The 19,562-nt window shown below is 42.2% G+C and overlaps 1 protein-coding gene across 1 annotated transcript in view; it reads right to left on the reverse strand.

Annotated features, from left to right (window-relative positions):
• Window positions 1-16,211, reverse strand: part of opn4xb (opsin 4xb) — a 33,048-nt gene extending 16,837 nt beyond the window's left edge. The window contains exon 1 of the mRNA XM_046348130.1: window positions 15,940-16,211. Within this exon, the coding sequence (XP_046204086.1) occupies window positions 15,940-16,109 (170 nt within the window). The 5' untranslated portion in view covers window positions 16,110-16,211. The remainder of the gene's footprint in view (window positions 1-15,939) is intronic.
• Window positions 16,212-19,562: the final 3,351 nt, after the last annotated feature.

The following is a 19,562-nucleotide window of genomic DNA, read 5'->3' on the forward strand; positions in this document are numbered from 1 at the left end:
CAGCTGAGGTCCGGATGAACAGCTGAGGTCTGGATGAACAGCTGAGGTCTGGATGAACAGCTGAGGCCTGGATGAACAGCTGAGGTCTCGATGAACAGCTGAGGTCCGGATGAACAGCTGAGGTCTCGATGAACAGCTGAGGTCTGGATGAACAGCTGAGGTCTCGATGAACAGCTGAGGTCTCGATGAACAGCTGAGTGGTAGCACTGGGTTTGAACAGAAAAGTGTGAATAACGCTGTGGATCATCAAGAGCAATTTTGATAACTCCTGATACAAACACTGCTACAAATGACAAACTGTTGAGAAACGCCCGTTGAGAAACGCCTGTAAAATACAGTAATTGGACAAGCGCAAAATAATTATAGACATATTTACAAATATGAAACTGTTCTAAATTCTTGAATACAAAATTTCAGCTACAAATGTCCTAAGTAATGCTGTACACAGCTGTCCAATTCCAGTAAAAGAATTGTCTTCATTAATAAATGGCAGTAAACAGTAAATATGAAAACAGGTGGGAGTACTCGCAGATTTGGAACAGAACATATATTTTAACTATTGATAGTGTGCGAAGTACCATGAGCGTGCATTTGAATTGGCATAAGTTGTTTGTCAGTTCCACATGGGCCAGCTTGCATTTCTCTGTGACGGGCGCACGCCCTCAATCCGTCACTCGGACATATAGCACAGTGTCCCTGGGCAGTACTGTAGGGACGGCGTGCATCTCACGGATGAGAGCAACGACCTCTTTCTTCCTTGAGGGTCTGAGAGCTGGTCTCTCCTTCGTTCTAGGAAGATGCGCACAGTAAAACACTCCACCACACTCACTGCCACTTGGCTGCCACTCCATGAACCCAAAGGTTATTTCAATAAATACAAAATAAGCACTGTGTGTCAAAACAACACACTAAAGAGAAAATGTACCCAAAATGTACCCTCCTTCAGTTCCGAAGGCTGTGACACTGACCATTAAACTACGAACCTTGTTATAAACATGTCAACTTGCCAACACACTATTTAACTGGACAATCTGGTGATGACAGAAATCTTTAGTTGCACAGTTTTTGTTGTTAATTCACTACTGATTGAATGTTTATTTACCTTGTTTGGTTAAAAATAAATTGTCTGAAACAGTTGATGTGTTGAAAACAATCTCATTTACAGTGCATTCGGATAGTATTCAGACCCCCTGACCTTTTCCACATTTTGTTACGTTACAGACTTATTCTAAAATGGATTAAATGAAACCTTTTCCTCATCAATCTACACACAATACCCCATAATGACAAAGTGACAACAAGGTTTTAGAAGTTTTAGCAAATGTATATAAAACATACAGAATACAGAAATAACTTATTCACATAAGTATTCAAACCCTTTGCTATGAGACTCGAAATTGAGCTCAGGTGCATCCTGTTTCCATTGAGCATCCTTGAGATGTTTCTACAACTTAATTGGAGTCCACCTGTGGTAAATGCAATTGATTGGACATGATTTGGAAAGGCACACACCTGTCTATATAAGGTCCCACAGTTGACAGTGTATGTCAGAGCAAAAACCAAGCCATGAGGTCGAAGGCATTGTCCGTGGAGCTCCAAGACGGGATTGTGTCGAGGCACAGATCTTGAGAAGGGTACAAAAACATGTATTCAACATTGAAGATCCCCAAGAACACAGTGGCCTCTGTCATCCTTAAATGGATGAAGTTTGGAACCACCAAGACTCATCCTAGAGCTGGCCGCCCGGCCAAACTGAGCAATCAGGGGAGAACGTACTTGGTCAGTGAGGTGACCAACAACCCAATTGTCACTCTGACAGAGCTCCAGAGTTCCTCTGTGGAGATGGGAGAACCTTCCAGAGGACAGTCATCTCTGCAGCACTCCTCCAAATCAGGCCTTTATGGTAGAGTGGCCAGATGAAAGCCACTTCTCATGAAAAGGCACATGACAGCTGCTTGGAGTTTGCCAAAAGACACCTAAAGACTCTCAGACCACACCATGAGAAACAAGATTCTCTGGTCTGATGAAACCAAGATTGAACTTATTGGTCTGAATGCCAAGCGTCACATCTGAGGGAACCTGGCACCATCCCTATGGTGATGCTGCCACCACCACCATGCTGTGGGGATGTTTTTCAGCGTCAGGGACTGGGAGACTAGTCAGGATCAAAGGAAAGATGAGTGGAGCAAGAGGAAAACCTGCTCTAGAGCGCTCAGGACCTCAGTCTGGGGCGAAGATGCAACTTCCAACAGGACAACAACCGTAAGCACACAGCCAGGACAATGCAGGAGTGGCTTTGGGACAAGTCTCTGAATGTCCTTGAGTGGCCCAGCAAGAGCCCGGACTTGAACCTGATTGAACGTCTCTGGAGATACCTGAAAATAGCTGTGCAGTGACTCTCCCCGTCCAACCTGACAGGTTTTGAGAGGCTCTGCAGAGAAAAATGAGAGAATCTCCCCAAATACAGGTCTGTCAAGCTTGTAGCGTCATACCCAAGAAGACTCAAGTCTATAATCACCGCCAAAGGTGCTTCAACAAAGTACTGAGTAATGGGACTGAATACTTATGTAAATGGCATATTTCAGTTGTTTATTTTTATTACATTAGGAAAAATGGCAAAATAATGTCTGTTTCTGCATTGTCATTAAGGGGTATTGTATGTAAATTGATGAAGGAAAAAAACTATATAATCAATTTAACATTTACATTACATTTAAGTCATTTAGCAGACGCTCTTATCCAGAGCGACTTACTGTAGAGTAACAAAATGTGGAAAAAGTCAAGGGGTCTGAATACTTTCCGAATGCACTGAATACAGTCAGGCCATTTATAGAGTTAGTTCTAACCAAGTTATCAAGCATGGCATTGTATCTGGACTGCACACAGGTTCAGTTGCACGAGCAAGCAATGATGCTACTAATGTGGATGGCAAATTAACATTTTTGTGAAGACACTGAAAAGTAACTTGACACTATTGATCAGTCAGCGCAAATTTGGATTATAATAACTGAGTAGCTAACATTAGATGAGCAATTGTTTAATTTGTTTTTATTATTTAACCTTCATTTAACTAGGTAAAACCCATTGAGGTTAAAAATCTCTTTTGCGAGGGCGACCTGGCAAGAAGGCAAAACAGGGAAATAGCAGCGTGTCCATAAAACATTACAGATAAAAACAGAATACACACAAAAGTCAAAGTGTCACAAGTTAAAGATACAATTGAAGATTAGAAACAACTGCAGTTGTCACAAACATTGTTGTCAATCAGAGTCTTAAAAACAGACAAGGACACTATAACTCCCCTAACTTTAAAATATTCTGAAATTCCAGGATGGGAAAATGATTGTTTCCCTATCTCAGTTCTAGCCTTAGGAACAGACAAGGACAGCAGCGACTGAAAGACAACTGTATTGAGTGACTGATCTGATCAGTAAAGAACAGAGATACAAAGGGAGTTGTCCCATCAATGTTTTGTACACATTAAAGTGTACCAGTGCTTTAGTCTCCTGGTGGAGAGAGGGGTCTATTGCAACATAGCATCCAGATCACAGTAATGGGTCAGTGATCTAGCATTAGTACTAGATCTTAAAGCACTGTGATACACTGTGTCCAGAGTTTGAGGTACTTTAGGCCTGCATATAGACAATATCACCATAATCCAGCACTGATTTTTTTAAAGTGCTTTGAACAAGATATTTTCTGACTAACATTGAAAAGTAAGATTTGTTCCTGAAACCCAAACCCAATAGAAATCCAATTCAACTTCAGTTTCTTGGTCAAGTTATCAATATGCTGTTTAAAATGAAACTTTTCATCTAACCAAATCCCAAGATACTTAAGGACGTCATCCTATCAATTTGCTGGCCTTTTATAGTTCAAATCTGCACGTGACTCCATCTGTTTACTTTCAGGGAAGAGAAAACCATAATCTTTGTTTTCCTTTCATTAAAGCACACGTTTCAATTGGAAAATGCTGCCTTTGAATAACATCAAAGGCCAACTGAAACAATGCCCATTGCATGATGTATTATAAATTAGCAGCGTGGCAGATTCCCAAAGTTTGGTGTTGACTATGAACTTTACTTAGCTAGGTAGCTAGCTAGCTATGCTTTATGGAAGAAGGTAGGATGTAAGTTATTGTTGAGTCGCTATACACAAATATTCCACATGAAGGCGGTATTTAAATCATGGAACATTTTCTACTGCAACGTGACCCTAACGTGACAGTCCATGCATGCATTATAACATTAGTACTCACACACAACTACTTAATGTTTCTAAATGATTTCTTTATTCAGACAAAGGGTACTGCTATGGGATCCCCTATGGCTCCTAACTATGCTAATTTGTATGTGGGTTACATGGAGAAACAGTCCATTCTCAATCATCTCAAAAATATTTTCCTGCCTAACGTTATTATTTGGAGTTGGTACATGAATGATATTTTTGTTCTATGGAGGGGTGATGCAAAACAACTCCAGGCATTCCAAACTCTTGTTCTGAGCACCTGAGATTTACTATGCAATCTGACAAACGTCAAATCAGTTTCCTTGATCTTATTTAATTTTACCTTTATTTAACTAGGCAAGTCAGTTAAGAACATATTCTTATTTTCAATGACGGCCTGGGAACAGTGGGTTAACTGCCTGTTCAGGGGCAGAACGACAGATTTGTACCTTGTCAGCTCGGGGGTTTGAACTCGCAACCTTCCGGTTACTAGTCCAACGCTCGAACCACTAGTCTACGCTGCCGCCCCATAATGATCTTTACAGGAAATCTACTGATTGTAACAGTTTGTTGAGGGCTGATAGCTGTCGCCCACATTCCTTTGAAGAACAGTTTGCCCTACAGCCAATTCTGTCGAATCGAAGGAATTTGCATTCAAGTAGAGGGGGTACACAGATGGTCATATTAGCCATTGATCAAATCCAAAACAAATTGAGACATGATGTCTTTCAAGGACAGTCGCGCAAAAAGAAGCATTATTGTTTTCTTACTACCCCCAATTAAAAGTGCTCTGAACAAATTAAGGGAATCGTTCACAAACATTGGCACATTCGATCCGATGACAGTATCGGCAATGCGTTTTCGGACCCTCCCTTGGTCGTATTCTTTCGGCGCAGAAGCTTACAGATGGTAGGCAATTAAGGTCACAGTTATGAAAACGTAAGACACTAAAGAGGCCTTTCTACTGACTCTGAAAAATACCAAAAGAAACATGCCCAGGGTCCCTGCTCATCTGCGTGAACGTTGCCTTAGGCATGCCTCAAGGAGGCATGAGGACTGCAGATATGGCCAGGGCAATATATTTCAAATGTCCGTACTGTGAGATGCCTAAGACAGCGCTAGAGACAAGACGGACAGCTGATAAATGATCGGCTATGAAAAGCCAACTGACATTTACTCCTGAGGTGCTGACCTGTTGCACCCTCAACAACCACTATGATTATTTTTATTTGACCCTGCTGGTCATCTATGAACATTTTAACATCTTGGCCATGTTCTGTTAAAATCTTCACCCGGCATAGCCAGAAGAGGACTGGCCACCCCTCATAGCCTGTTTCCTCTCTAGGTTTCTTCCTAGGTTCTGGCCTTTCTAGGGAGTTTTTCCTAGCCACCGTGCTTCTACACCTGCATTGCTTGCTGTTTGGGGTTTTAGACTGAGTTTCTGTACAGCACTTTGTGACATCTGATCAACTGAAGTAAGAAGGGCTTTATAAATAAATGCATTTCATTGATTGATTGATCATCCTCGCAGTGGCAGACCATGTGTAACAACACCTGCACAGGATCGGTACATCCAAAAATCACAGCTGCGGGACAGGTACAAGATGGCAACAACAACTGCCCGAGTTACACCAGGAACGCACAATCCCTCCATCAGTGTTCAGAATGTCCACAATAGGCTGAGAGAGGCTGAGAGAGGCTGGACTGAGGGCTTGTAGGCCTGTTGTAAGGCAGGTCCTTACCAGATATCACCGGCAACAACGTCGCCTATGGGCGCAAACCCAACGTCGGATTTGTGTTTATCGTCGAAGGAATGAGCGTTACACCGAGGCCTGTACTCTGGAGCGGGATCGATTTGGAGGTGGAGGGTCCATCATGGTCTGGGGCGGTGTGTCACAGCATCATCGGACTGAGCTTGTTGTCATTGCAGGCAATCTCAATGCTGTGCGTTACAGGGAAGACATCCTCCTCCCTCGTGGTACCCTTCCTGCAGGCTCATCCTAACATGACCTTCCAGCATGACAATGCCACCAGCCATACTGCTCATTCTGTGCGTGATTTCCTGCAAGACAGGAATGCCAGTGTTCTGCCATGGCCAGCGAAGAGCCCGGATCTCAATCCCATTGAGCACGTCTGGGACCTGTTGGATCGGAGGGTGAGGGCTAGGGCCATTCCCCCCAGAAATGTTTGGGAACTTGCAGGTGCCTTGGTGGAAGAGTGGGGTAACATCTCACAGCAAGAACTGGCAAATCTGGTGCAGTTCATGAGGAGGAGATGCACTGCAGTACTTAATGCAGCTGGTGGCCACACCAGATACTGACTGTTCCTTTTGATTTTCACCCCCCTACCCCCCTTTGTTCAGGGACACATTATTCAATTTCTGTTAGTCGCACATCTGTGGAACTTGCTCAGTTTATGTCTCAGTTGTTAAATCTTATGTTGAATATGTTCATACAAATATTTACACATGTTAAGTTTGCTGAAAATTAACGCAGTTGACAGTGAGAGGACGATTCTTTTTTTCTGAGTTTATATATAAAATATAGCTAGCTAGCCAACATTAACTCTGATCTGACTGGTATCTTATTCTATCTATCAAATGTATGTAGTTCTGTCCTTGAGCTGTTCTTGTTTAATGATGTTCTGTATTATGTCATGTTTCATGTTTTGTGTGGACCCCGGGAAGAGTAGCTGCTGCTTTTGCAACAGCTAATGGAGATCCTAATAAAATACCAGTATCTGTGGTGTATCATTACATTAGCTATTGGCTAACATTACAGCTGCTGGCTAGCTGGGTACCTAATGTTAGCCAATCAAAACAAAACCACATTCACTAACAACAACTAACCCATTTTTCAAGTTGGACAATTATCTGTATGCATTTATTGATTAACCTCAGCTTGAGAACCAACATATAGCTATCTATAGTAGCCTAGGTTTGTCCTGAACCACTTCCTATCATGGCTGGCTGCTGCCTGGATGGTGTTGTTGAGTTGCTGGCCCGGTTTGACAGAACTCTGAGATTCAGTTGAAAAGAGATGTTATCATTGTCAAATGCTGCAAAAAGGGAGCACATCGTTGGTTCTTAATGCACGTCAAATTTAGTAAATTCATCATTTTTTTATTCCAATGATCACTTTATGGACGCTACGGTCTCATTTTAATCTTACGTCTAGAATTTGAGCTAGCTAGCCGCAAGTAATACTCTTAAAACTCAACTGCTAACCACCCTGTTAAAAAACCTGGTATGTTGTTTTCGGTAAAAGAGGGACAGCGCACGACGAGAGGCTGGGAGTGCATTAAATCAGAGATCCATATAAAGATGGGCCCTTATTCAATAAAATTTCTCATCATGTGTGGCTGGGATCATTCAAAAACATTGTTGTTATTGTTGTTGTGTAAGGATGTAATACAATGTGAGGGCGTACATTTGGACATCCACTCAACAAGCACTTGTTGAGCTTGAGGTGGCTAAAATCTTTTCACATGATCACCCCGTCCCTTAATACATCCCCTACTCTCTGATTAATGGGTCACTATAAGTTTTAAATCTCCAGGGACATTTTTATTATATATATATATATATATTTCAAAAATGAATCAATTTATAAAATATGTATTATAGGCGCGACAATAGCTGTTGGTTGAAGCTAACTGTTAAATTCAAATCGCCCTACCATGATATCTAAGCCAAAATGACACCAAACTCTATGAAAATTTGGCAGATCAACTTGAATGGAGGTACACAACACATGAAAACAGTCTGTCAACGATCCTCATCCACGGTAAAATGTCACCACTCCTACCCGCAGACTGCCCCCTTTCTTTTATAGAGTGCATCAAATCAAACTTTATTTGTCACATGCTCCGAATACAATGTGTAAACCTTACCATGAAATGCTTACTTTACAAGCCCTTTTAACCAACAGTGCAGTTCAAGAAGAGTTATGAAAAAATATTTACCAAATAAAGTAAAGTTTAAAAAAAGATATTAAAAAGTAACACAATAAAATAACAATAACGAGGCTATATACAAGGGGTACCGGTACCGAGTCAGTATGCGGGGTGCAGGTTAGTCGAGGTAATATATACATGTAGGTAGGGGTGAAGTGACTATGCATGGATAATGAACAGATTAGCAGCAGTGTATACATACGTAACTGTGTTATGACTTAATGAATGCATGCAGAATCATGTATGGAACAATTGTTCGAAGAGGCCATTTAATCTGGAAGAGAGCTGAAATATAAAAGCTTTCGGGTAATACCGTCTACCTTGGGACCTGACCTAATTTCAGAAATCAATTAACTTCAATAAAATAATAATATAATAATAATATAATAATAATAATATATGATTTAGCAAGACCAGGTGGAAGATTCTACGTAGGGTGGTCCCGGGATCAACCCACTCCCTTTCTGGATCAGGGCATAATCTTATCATGCATGACCAACTTTTCATGACCAAATGTACTAACATGCATATGGTGGAAAAAGTACCCAATTGTCATACCTGAGTAAAAGTAAATATACTTTAATAGCTAATCACTAAAGTGAAAGTCACCCAGTAAAATAGTACTTGAGTAAGTCTAAAAGTATTTAGTTTTAAATATACTAAAGTTTGAAAAGGAAATGTTAGTGCTAAAATATATTTAAGAATCAAAAGTAAAAGTATAAATCATTTCACATTCCTTATATTAAGCAAACCAAACAGCACGATTTTCATGATTTGAACATTTTACGAATAGCCAGGGACACACTCCAACACATTTTACAAACGAAGCATTTGTGTTTAGTGAGTCCGCCAGATCAGAAGCAGTAGGGATGACCAGGGATGTTCTCTGTTTAGTCAGTCTGCCAGATCAGAAGCAGTAGGGATGACCAGGGATGTTCTCTGTTTAGTCAGTCTGCCAGATCAGAAGCAGTAGGGATGACCAGGTATGTTCTCTGTTTAGTCAGTCTGCCAGATCAGAAGCAGTAGGGATGACCAGGGATGTTCTCTATTTAGTCAGTCTGCCAGATCAGAAGCAGTAGGGATGACCAGGGATGTTCTCTGTTTAGTCAGTCTGCCAGATCAGAAGCAGTAGGGATGACCAGGGATGTTCTCTGTTTAGTCAGTCTGCCAGATCAGAAGCAGTAGGGATGACCAGGGATGTTCTCTGTTTAGTCAGTCTGCCAGATCAGAAGCAGTAGGGATGACCAGGGATGTTCTCTGTTTAGTCAGTCTGCCAGATCAGAAGCAGTAGGGATGACCAGGGATGTTCTCTGTTTAGTCAGTCTGCCAGATCTGAAGCAGTAGGGATGACCAGGGATGTTCTCTGTTTAGTCAGTCTGCCAGATCAGAGACAGTAGGGATGACCAGGGATGTTCTCTGTTTAGTCAGTCTGCCAGATCAGAAGCAGTAGGGATGACCAGGGATGTTCTCTGTTTAGTCAGTCTGCCAGATCAGAAGCAGTAGGGATGACCAGGGATGTTCTCTGTTTAGTCAGTCTGCCAGATCAGAAGCAGTAGGGATGACCAGGGATGTTCTCTGTTTAGTCAGTCTGCCAGATCAGAAGCAGTAGGGATGACCAGGGATGTTCTCTGTTTAGTCAGTCTGCCAGATCAGAAGCAGTAGGGACGACCAGGGATGTTCTCTTGATAAGTGTGTGCATTGGACCATTTTTCTGTCCTGCTAACCATTCAAAATGTAAGTACTTAGGTTGTTAAGGGAAAATGTATGTAGTAAAAAGTACACTATTTTCATTCGGAATGTAGTTGAGTATTTGTTTTATTTCACCTTCATTTATTAACCAGGTAGGTCAGTTGAGAACAAGTTCTCAGTTACAACTGCAACCTGGCCAAGATAAAGCAAAGCAGTGCGACACAAACAACAACAAATGGAGTTACACATGGAATAAACAAATGTACAGTCAATAATCTATATACAGTGTGTGCAAATGAGGTGAGATTAGGGAGGTAAGGCAATAAATAGGCCGTGGTGGCGAAGTAATTACAATTTAGCAATTAAACGCTGGAGTGATAGATGTGCAGAAGATGAATGTGCAAGTAGAGATACTGGAGTGCAAAAGAGCAAAAAATGAATAAATAAATAACAATATGGGGATGAGGTAGTTGGATGGGCTATTTACAGATGGGCTATGTACAGATACAGTGATCTGAGAGCTGCTCTGACAGCTGATGCTTAAAGGTAGTGAGTGAGATATGAGTCTCCAGCTTCAGTGATCTGGTTTGGCGACGAATATGGCGACTAATATGAAGCGAGGGCCAGCCAACGAGAGCATACAGGTCACAGTGGTGGGTAGTATATGGGGCTTTAGTTACGTAAATTACAGCTACTCCAAAAAAACTACTTAAACAGTACTTTAAAGTATTTTTACTTAAGTGCTGTACCCCACTGCTTCTAACAGGCAATAGTAGCAATGGCTACCAGACCTGGGTTCAACTACTATTTACTGTATTTAAGTAAGTATTTAGACAACGTTTGTTTGAAAATACTAGTAGTTAAAGGTTGGAATGTATTTACAACTACTTCAAGTAGTAATACATACTGTTATACATGAACATAAATACATACTGTTAGACATAAACATAAATACATCATGTTAGACATAAACCTACACATGTATTTGAACCCAGGTCTGAAATGTATAGGGGATGTTTTTTGTGTGTTTTTTTGTACTGACTGTAACTTGTTTTGTACATAATGTTTCCGCCATCGTTTCCTTTGACCAAAAAGCGATCACTAACGTCAATTTGGACAAAGATTTCTACTTCAATGAGGCGGCAGCACAGGACACACTGCTCACTCCGGACCAGGCCCTGATCCCCGACACTCAGAAGAGAAAGAGACTGTGACATAAAGGCTGACGTGCGGGTTGATTAAACTACAGCGACGAGTAAATAATCCACCTCTACCCTCTGTTCTATTGCCGAATGTACAATCTCTGGAGAACAAAATGGACGAGCTCCGTTTGAGACAATCCTATCAACAGGACCTGAAGAACTGCAATATCCTATGTTTCTCTGAAACATGGCTGAGCAGGGACTGAAGCTGTTTTTTCTATGCATTAGCAGGACAGAAAGGCAGTGTCGGGTCAATGGGGGTGGTACAAGTCTCTCTGTTAACAACAGCTAGTGCACAATCTCTAATATTAAATCTTGAGGTTCTGCTCGCCTGAGTTAGAATGCCTCGTGATAAGCAGTAGACTATACTATTTACCAAGAGAGTTTTCATCTATAGTATATTTTTCGTAACTGTCATCACAAACTGATGATGGCACTCAATGAGCTGTATAGGGCCATAAGCAAACAAGAAAATGCTTTACTGAAACTGAAATCCGTTTTACCTTATTTCTACCAGCATGTCACCTGTGCAACTAGAGGTGAAACAACTCTAGATCACATTTACTCCACACACAGAGAGGCATACAAAGCTCTCCCTCACCCTCCATTTGGCAAATCTGACCAAAACTCTATCCTCCTGATTCCTGCTCACAAGCAAAAACTCAGACAGGAAGTACCAGTGACGCAATAGGGAAGTGGTCCAGTGAAGTGGATGCTAAGCAACAGGACTTTCGCTAGTCTGAAATATGTTCCAGGACTCATCCCATGGTATTGAGGAGTTTACCACATCAGTCACTAGCTTCATCAATAAGCGCATCAACGATGTAATCCTTGACAGTGACCGTACATACATACCCCAAACAGAAGCCATGGATTACAGTCAACATCCGCATTGAGCTAAAGGTTAGAGCAGCCCGCTTCCAAGGAGCGGGACACAGATCCGGACGCTTATAAAAAAATCCTGCTACGCCTTCCTGATAAACCATCAAACAGGCAAAGCATCAATACAGGACTAAGATCAAATCTTACTACACAAGCTCTGATGCACAGATTACAATGGGAAACCCAGCCACAAGCTGCCCAGGGATGCAGATATACTAAATGTATTCTATGCTCGATTGGAGAAAACAAAACTGAACCATGGGTGAGAGCACCAGCTGTTCTGGACGACTATGTGATCATGCTCTCCGTAGCCGATGTAAGACAGGTTGACATTCACAGGTTGACATTCACAAGGCCACAGGGCCAGACTAATTACCAGGACATTCACAGGTTGACATAAACAGGTTGACATTCACAAGGCCACAGGGCCAGAATAATTACCAGGAAGCATACTCAGAGCATGCGTTGACCAGCTAGCAAGTGTCTTCACTGACATTTCCAACCGCTCCCTGACCCAGTCTGTAATACCAACATGTTTCAGCAGACAACCATAGTCCCTGTGCCCGAGAACACCATGGTAACCTGTCTAAATTATTATATTATTATTATACTTTGAAAGGCTGGTCATGGCTCACATCAAGACCATCATCCCAAACACCCTAGACCCACTTCAATTCACATACTGCCCCAAAAGACACTATCTCTATTGCACTCCACTCTGCACGACAGTGGTAGTCTGATCACAGACGACGATGAAACAGCCTATATGGTGGAAGTCTGAGACCTGGCAGTGTGGTGCCAGGACAACAACCTATGTCTCAATGTCAGCAAGACAAAGGAGTTGATCGTGGACTACAGGAAACAGAGGGCCGAGCACACCCCCATTCACATCAATGAGGCTGTAGGGGAGAGCTTCAAGTTTCTCGTGGCCACATCCTTAAGGACCTATCATGGTCCAAACACACCAACACAGTCGTGAAGAGGGCTCCTCTTCCGGGAGGCTGAAAAGATATGGCAAAGGCCTTCAGATCCTCTAAAAGTTCAACAGCTGCACCATTAAGAGCATCTTGACTGGCTGCATCACCGCTTGATATGGCAACTGCTTGGCTTCCGACCGCAAGGCGCTACAGAGGGTTGTGCCTACGGCCCAGTACATCACTGGGGCCAATCTATCTGCCATCCAGGACCTTTACACCAGGCGGTGTCAGAGAAAGCCCTTTTTTGACTCATCACATAAAGCTGCTGCTACTGTTTACTATCTGTGACTTTCTACCTAGTTATATGTACACACAGTATATCTAATAATGCTATAAATCTAAAATGAGTCTAGACAACCTCTTTTTTGTTGTTGTCCCAAAACAGTTGGTTCGATTGACACCTGAGTGTAATGAATTAATAAATTACACTAATAAGAAGGTGTTTAATGACAACTTGAATAATTGATCAAGTCTGAACATGATTGATGAGACTAGTTATAAGAACAGGCCGAAGACTTATAATTCTGGCAATACAAGACAATGACAAGTTGACTACACATTACAAAATGTCACTGTACATGTACAGTAACATACTGGTAAACAGAGTTGCCAGCTACAGTGTAATTTTGTTTTATAGCAGGGGTACTTCACTATGTTATACAGCAGGGGTACTTTACTGTGTTATACAGCAGGGGTACTTTACTATGTTATACAGCAGGGGTACTTTACTATGTTAAACAGCAGGGGTACTTTACTATGTTATACAGCAGGGGTACTTTACTATGTTAAACAGCAGGGGTACTTTACTATGTTATACAGCAGGGGTACTTTACTATGTTAAACAGCAGGGGTACTTTACTATGTTAAACAGCAGGGGTACTTTACTATGTTATATGGCAGGGGTACTTTACTATGTTATACAGCAGGGGTACTTTACTATGTTATACAGCAGGGGTACTTTACTATGTTATACAGCAGGGGTACTTTACTATGTTATACAGCAGGGGTACTTTACTATGTTATACAGCAGGGGTACTTTACTATGTTATACAGCAGGGGTACTTTACTGTGTTTTATAGCAGGGGTACTTTACTATGTTTTACAGCATGGGTACTTTACTATGTTTTATAGCAGGGGTACTTTACTATGTTTTATAGCAGGGGTACTTTACTATGTTTTACATCAGGGGTACTTTACTATGTTTTATAGCAGGGATACTTTACTATGTTTTACAGCAGGGGTACTTTACTATGTTTTACAGCAGGGGTACTTTACTATATTTTACAGCAGGGGTACTTTACTGTGTTTTATAGCAGGGGTACTTTACTATGTTTTATAGCAGGGGTACTTTACTATGTTTTACAGCAGGGGTACTTTACTATGTTTTACAGCAGGGGTACTTTACTATGTTTTATAGCAGGGGTACTTTACTATGTTTTATAGCAGGGGTACTTTACTGTGTTTTACAGCAGGGGTACTTTACTATGTTTTACAGCAGGGGTACTTTACTATGTTTTACAGCAGGGGTACTTTACTGTGTTTTACAGCAGGGGTACTTTACTATGTTTTATAGCAGGGGTACTTTACTATGTTTTACAGCAGGGGTACTTTACTGTGCTTTACAGCAGGGGTACTTTACTATGTTTTACAGCAGGGGTACTTTACTATGTTTTACAGCAGGGGTACTTTACAATGTTAAACAGCAGGGGTACTTTACTGTGTTTTACAGCAGGGGTACTTTACTGTGTTTTACAGCAAGAAAACCAGTCCTGTGCTATGCAATGCAGAATATTACTTTGCTCTATAAAGAAAACATAAACTTGGACAAAGTGTAAACCATAAGTATGGTTAGGCATGCTGTTTTTTTTACCCTTAAAATATGTGTTGGGCAGGGAACAACATGTAAGCCTATTCCCTCTAAAGTCCAGCAATGCAATTTTAAAAATATCCAAGTAACTTACGACAAAATCAAATGCAATAGTCATGTTTATGCCCCGGGATGCTTTTTTCCTCCGTTTTCAGGAACTGTTAACTGTTAACTGCACCTCATCTCTCCTCAGTGAGTTAACGTTGCGTTGTGCATTTTTGTACTTTAAAGTCATGATATACAGTATACCCATTGGTTCTTGAAGAATGTAACTTATAAATGCCTCATCTGCTTAGTTCAACTGTCATAACTCATCTGAACACAAAATATAAGCTTGTTTTACCTGAAAGTATATGTCAATGTAAATGTAAACAAACACTGCGTATTTAGAAAACATGGTACAAAGAACTATAGTTTTGATATCATGGATGGTCAGTCCTTGCATCCATAGTTCTGTCTATGAATCTGAGAGTGGTTACATTTCTCCAGCCCTATCCCTCAGGTTTTTACCAAAACAGAGGCGTGGTGCCGCATCGTTCTTGTTTGAACTGCAGATTGCCTCTTTAAGCTTCCATAAATGGAGCACAGAGAGCAGCTGTGGCTACAGGCTAATGGAGTGCACAAACAACTGCATTTCAGTCAGCAGCCAGAGCTTATCGTGCTGAATTTTCTTTATTTAGGTCCTGTCCCCAGGAGTAGAATTCAAATAGATTTTCTAAATTCGGCATCATATGGAAAATCATTAGACAGCACATCACACTGCACGCACCATTATCTTGCACTACCTGTTGCATACCCCATATTGCAATGTTCATTCAGTCCCTTCCCTTCCTTGAAAATGACCACATTTGGCTCCCATCCTCTCACTTTGGTAACATCAATAGAAATGAACAAGACCAACTGAGGCCAAATCAATTCTAACTAACAGAGAAGGAAGTAAATATCACACAATGTTGACAAACAATACCACCTGGAAATGTAAATTAACTTTGAAAGAGCTCCTAATAATATTTCATTGAATTTGATAGACCAAAAAAAAAAGACCACAGCATTGTATTCTCCTCATTCACGATCGACTCTCTGAGCGACTGTAAAACCATAACAAATCACCCCCCATGCTTTCCCTCAGCCAGTCACTAACCTCCAGAAAGCGAACATGACCAATGCATTCCCAGTCACCCCCAGTGTTCCAATGATACACACGAAGAAGGCCACGATGTAGTGGACATGGTCTGGGACGTCCACCTTCTTGAAGAAGCTGTGCTGGACTTGATGCTGCTCCTCCATGTTGCTCGCCTGGCCCTGGACCATAGGGGTACCAGCATCTGTCCAGTCCGCTCCAACGTTCCCCAGCTCCCTCTCGCTGGCTTTAGTCGCTCTCTCTCTCTCCCTCTCTCAAACTCCCCCCTCTATTTTTCTGTATCTCTCTCTCTCTCTCTCCCCTCTCTCAAACTCCCCCCTCTATTTTTCTGTATCTCTCTCTCTCACACACACAACCACTCTTTGTCTCCATCTGTCTCTCTATCTCAGTCCCTTCACTCTTTCTCATCTCTCTCTCTCTCTCTCGCTCTCTCTCTCTCTGTCTTTCTCTCTCTCCATGCCACCTCACGCAAAGCAGATTCAGTCCCATCACTGTGTGCGATTATGTCAGACCCATAATGTCATCCACCAGCTACAGGCAGCAGGCAGGCAGCAGTTGCCCGGACACAGACAGGCAACAACCCTAACCCTAGCCCAACAACCCTGACCCTAGCCCAACAACCCTAACCCTACAACCCTAACCCTAGCCCAACAACCCTGACCCTAGCCCAACAACCCTAACCCTAGCCCAACAACCCTGACCCTAGCCCAACAACCCTAACCCTAGCCCAACAACCCTAACCCTAGCCCAACAACCCTAACCCTAGCCCAACAACCCTGACCCTAGCCCAACAACCCTAACCCGAGCCCAACGACCCTAGCCCAATGACCCTAACCCAACAACCCTGACCCTAGCCCAACAACCCTAACCCGAGCCCAATGACCCTAACCGTAGCCCAATGACCCTAACCCTAGCCCAATGACCCTAACCATAGCCCAACAACCCTAACCGTAGCCTAATAACCCTAGCCCAATGCCCCTAACCCTAGCCCAACCACCATAGCCCAATGCCCCTAACCCTAGCCCAATGACCCTAACCCTAGTGAACCAAGCCTAATCACCCAACATCAGTGCCCAACCTCACTAATGCTCTTGTGGCTGAATAGAAGCAAGTCCTCGCAGCAATGTTCCAACATCTAGTGGAAAGCCTTCCCAGAAGAGTGGAGGCTGTTATAGCAGCAATGTTCCAACATCTAGTGGAAATCCTTCCCAGAAGAGTGGAGGCTGTTATAGCAGCAATGTTCCAACATCTAGTGGAAATCCTTCCCAGAAGAGTGGAGGCTGTTATAGCAGCAATATTCCAACATCTAGTGGAAAGCCTTCCCAGAAGAGTGGAGGCTGTTATAGCAGCAATGTTCCAACATCTAGTGGAAAGCCTTCCCAGAAGAGTGGAGGCTGTTATAGCAGCAATGTTCCAACATCTAGTGGAAAGCCTTCCCAGAAGAGTGGAGGCTGTTATAGCAGCAATGTTCCAACATCTAGTGGAAAGCCTTCCCAGAAGAGTGGCAGCTGTTCATAGAACCAAAGGAGGGACCAACTCCATATTAATGCCCATGATTTTGGAATGAGATGTTTGCTGAGCAGGAGTCCGCATACTTTTGGTAATATAGTGTATCTGAATATAGTTACTTAAAATGTGATTTTGTAGTCATTACTCAAACCGATAGTCACAGTGACCCTGAAGGTCTGTATCACAACCAGCTGTGATTGGGAGTCCCATAGGGCAGGGCACAATTGACCCAGCATAGTCCGCGTTTGGTCCGTGTAGGCGTCATTGTAAATAAGAATGTGTTGTTAACTGACATGCCTAGTTAAAGGTTAAAAAAAATGTTTTCAAATATGTAAAAGAGATTTGGTTCCCAAACTGGGGTCGCAGCCCCATATTATAATACCTTACACATCTAAATGAAAATGATTCCAATCTAAAAGATCTAATTCAACCAGAAAGCGCCCTTAGATCATGGGATAATGCTGTACTTGACCATTGCACTTGAACCATTCCCACCGTGAGAGGCTAGGCCTGCTACGTTATGAAACCACACACTACTGCAGAGACTTTGATAATACCGGCCACAATTAATAAGGTGAAAACAATGTGTAAGGAGACGGAGGCACAGAAACTCAAATCAATGCCTTCGTCAGATAACACTGTTAAACTAATAATGTATGATATTGTTAGCAATCAAGAAACTGACTGAACGACTCAAAAACTCCCCGGTTTATGCTCTCCAAACGGACGTTAGCTGTGAGGGCCGAGATGCCCATGCATTGACTTTTGTTCGCGATGCATGTCGGGGGATGCTATTCACGAGGACCTATTTTTCTGTCTCACGATTCCCGAGCATGAAACGGCACAGGGGATGTTCAATGTGCTGTGTGGCCACATTGACGATAAACAGAGTCCATGAGATCGAATGGTGAGTTTTTGCACAGATGGGGCTCCATCTATGGTGGGACAGCGGTCAAGCCTCTGCACTCTTGTTATGAATGAGTCTCCCTCTGCTATATGGACGCATTGTATGATAGATAGCAATTGGCGGAAAAAGAGCTGAGCACAGAACTCGGAGATATACTGCAGCTGCGCGCACGCCTTTTCGCAAAACTATGTGGAGATATGTATGCAGGGAAAATACAAAAACATTCTACAGATGAGTGACCGAATCAGTGTAATCAGAGGGAAGAATTCTAATTGGAGAGTCTTTCAAACGCGAGCCCCTTTCGCTCGGCAATGCATGTTTCTAACAGAAAACAGCATCGCTGTGTGTCCCACGCGGGTGTTGACTGCTCACCTCCAACGCTTGGAAGAGCACTTTGGGACATACTTCACAATCCGTTTGACTGTGATCCTGTCTCAGTTGACATGCCGGTAAGTGGAATCGAACAGCTGATCGAGCTGTCATTTGACCAAATGCATTCACGGGTCACTACGGAATTTTGCATTAAATGCCGCGTTCAAAACAACTGGGAATTCGGAACTGGGAACTCTGAAATCAATTCAATACAAGGCGTTTTATTGACATGGGAAACATATGTTAACATTGCCAAAGCAAATGAAGTAGATAATATGCAAAAGTGAAATAAAAAATGAAAATGAACATTACACTCACAGAACTTCCAAAATAATAAAGACATTACAAAGGTCATATTATATATATATATATATACAGTGTTGTAACGATGTGCAAATGGTTAAAGTACACAAGGGAAAATAAATAAGCATAAATATGGGTTGTATTTACAATGGTGTTTGTTCTTCACTGGCTGCCATTTTCTTGTGGCAACAGGTCACAAATAGTGATGCTGTGATGGAACACTGGAATTTCACCCAGTAGATTTGGAGATGATCAAAATTGGGTTTGTTTTCGAATTCTATTAGGATCTGTGTAATCTGAGGGAAATATGTGTCTCTAATATGGTCACACAAGTGGCAGGAGTTTAGGAAGTGCGGCTCAGATTCCACCTCATTTTGTGGGCAGTGTCCCCATAGCCTGTCTCTTGAGAGCCAGGTCTACCTAAATCAAATCAAATTTTATTTGTCACATACACATGGTTAGCAGATGTTAATGCGAGTGTAGCGAAATGCTTGTGCTTCTAGTTCCGACAATGCAGTGATAACCAACAAGT

The sequence above is a fragment of the Oncorhynchus gorbuscha genome, linkage group LG04 (assembly GCF_021184085.1).
Source record: "Oncorhynchus gorbuscha isolate QuinsamMale2020 ecotype Even-year linkage group LG04, OgorEven_v1.0, whole genome shotgun sequence".
Taxonomy (NCBI): domain Eukaryota; kingdom Metazoa; phylum Chordata; class Actinopteri; order Salmoniformes; family Salmonidae; genus Oncorhynchus; species Oncorhynchus gorbuscha.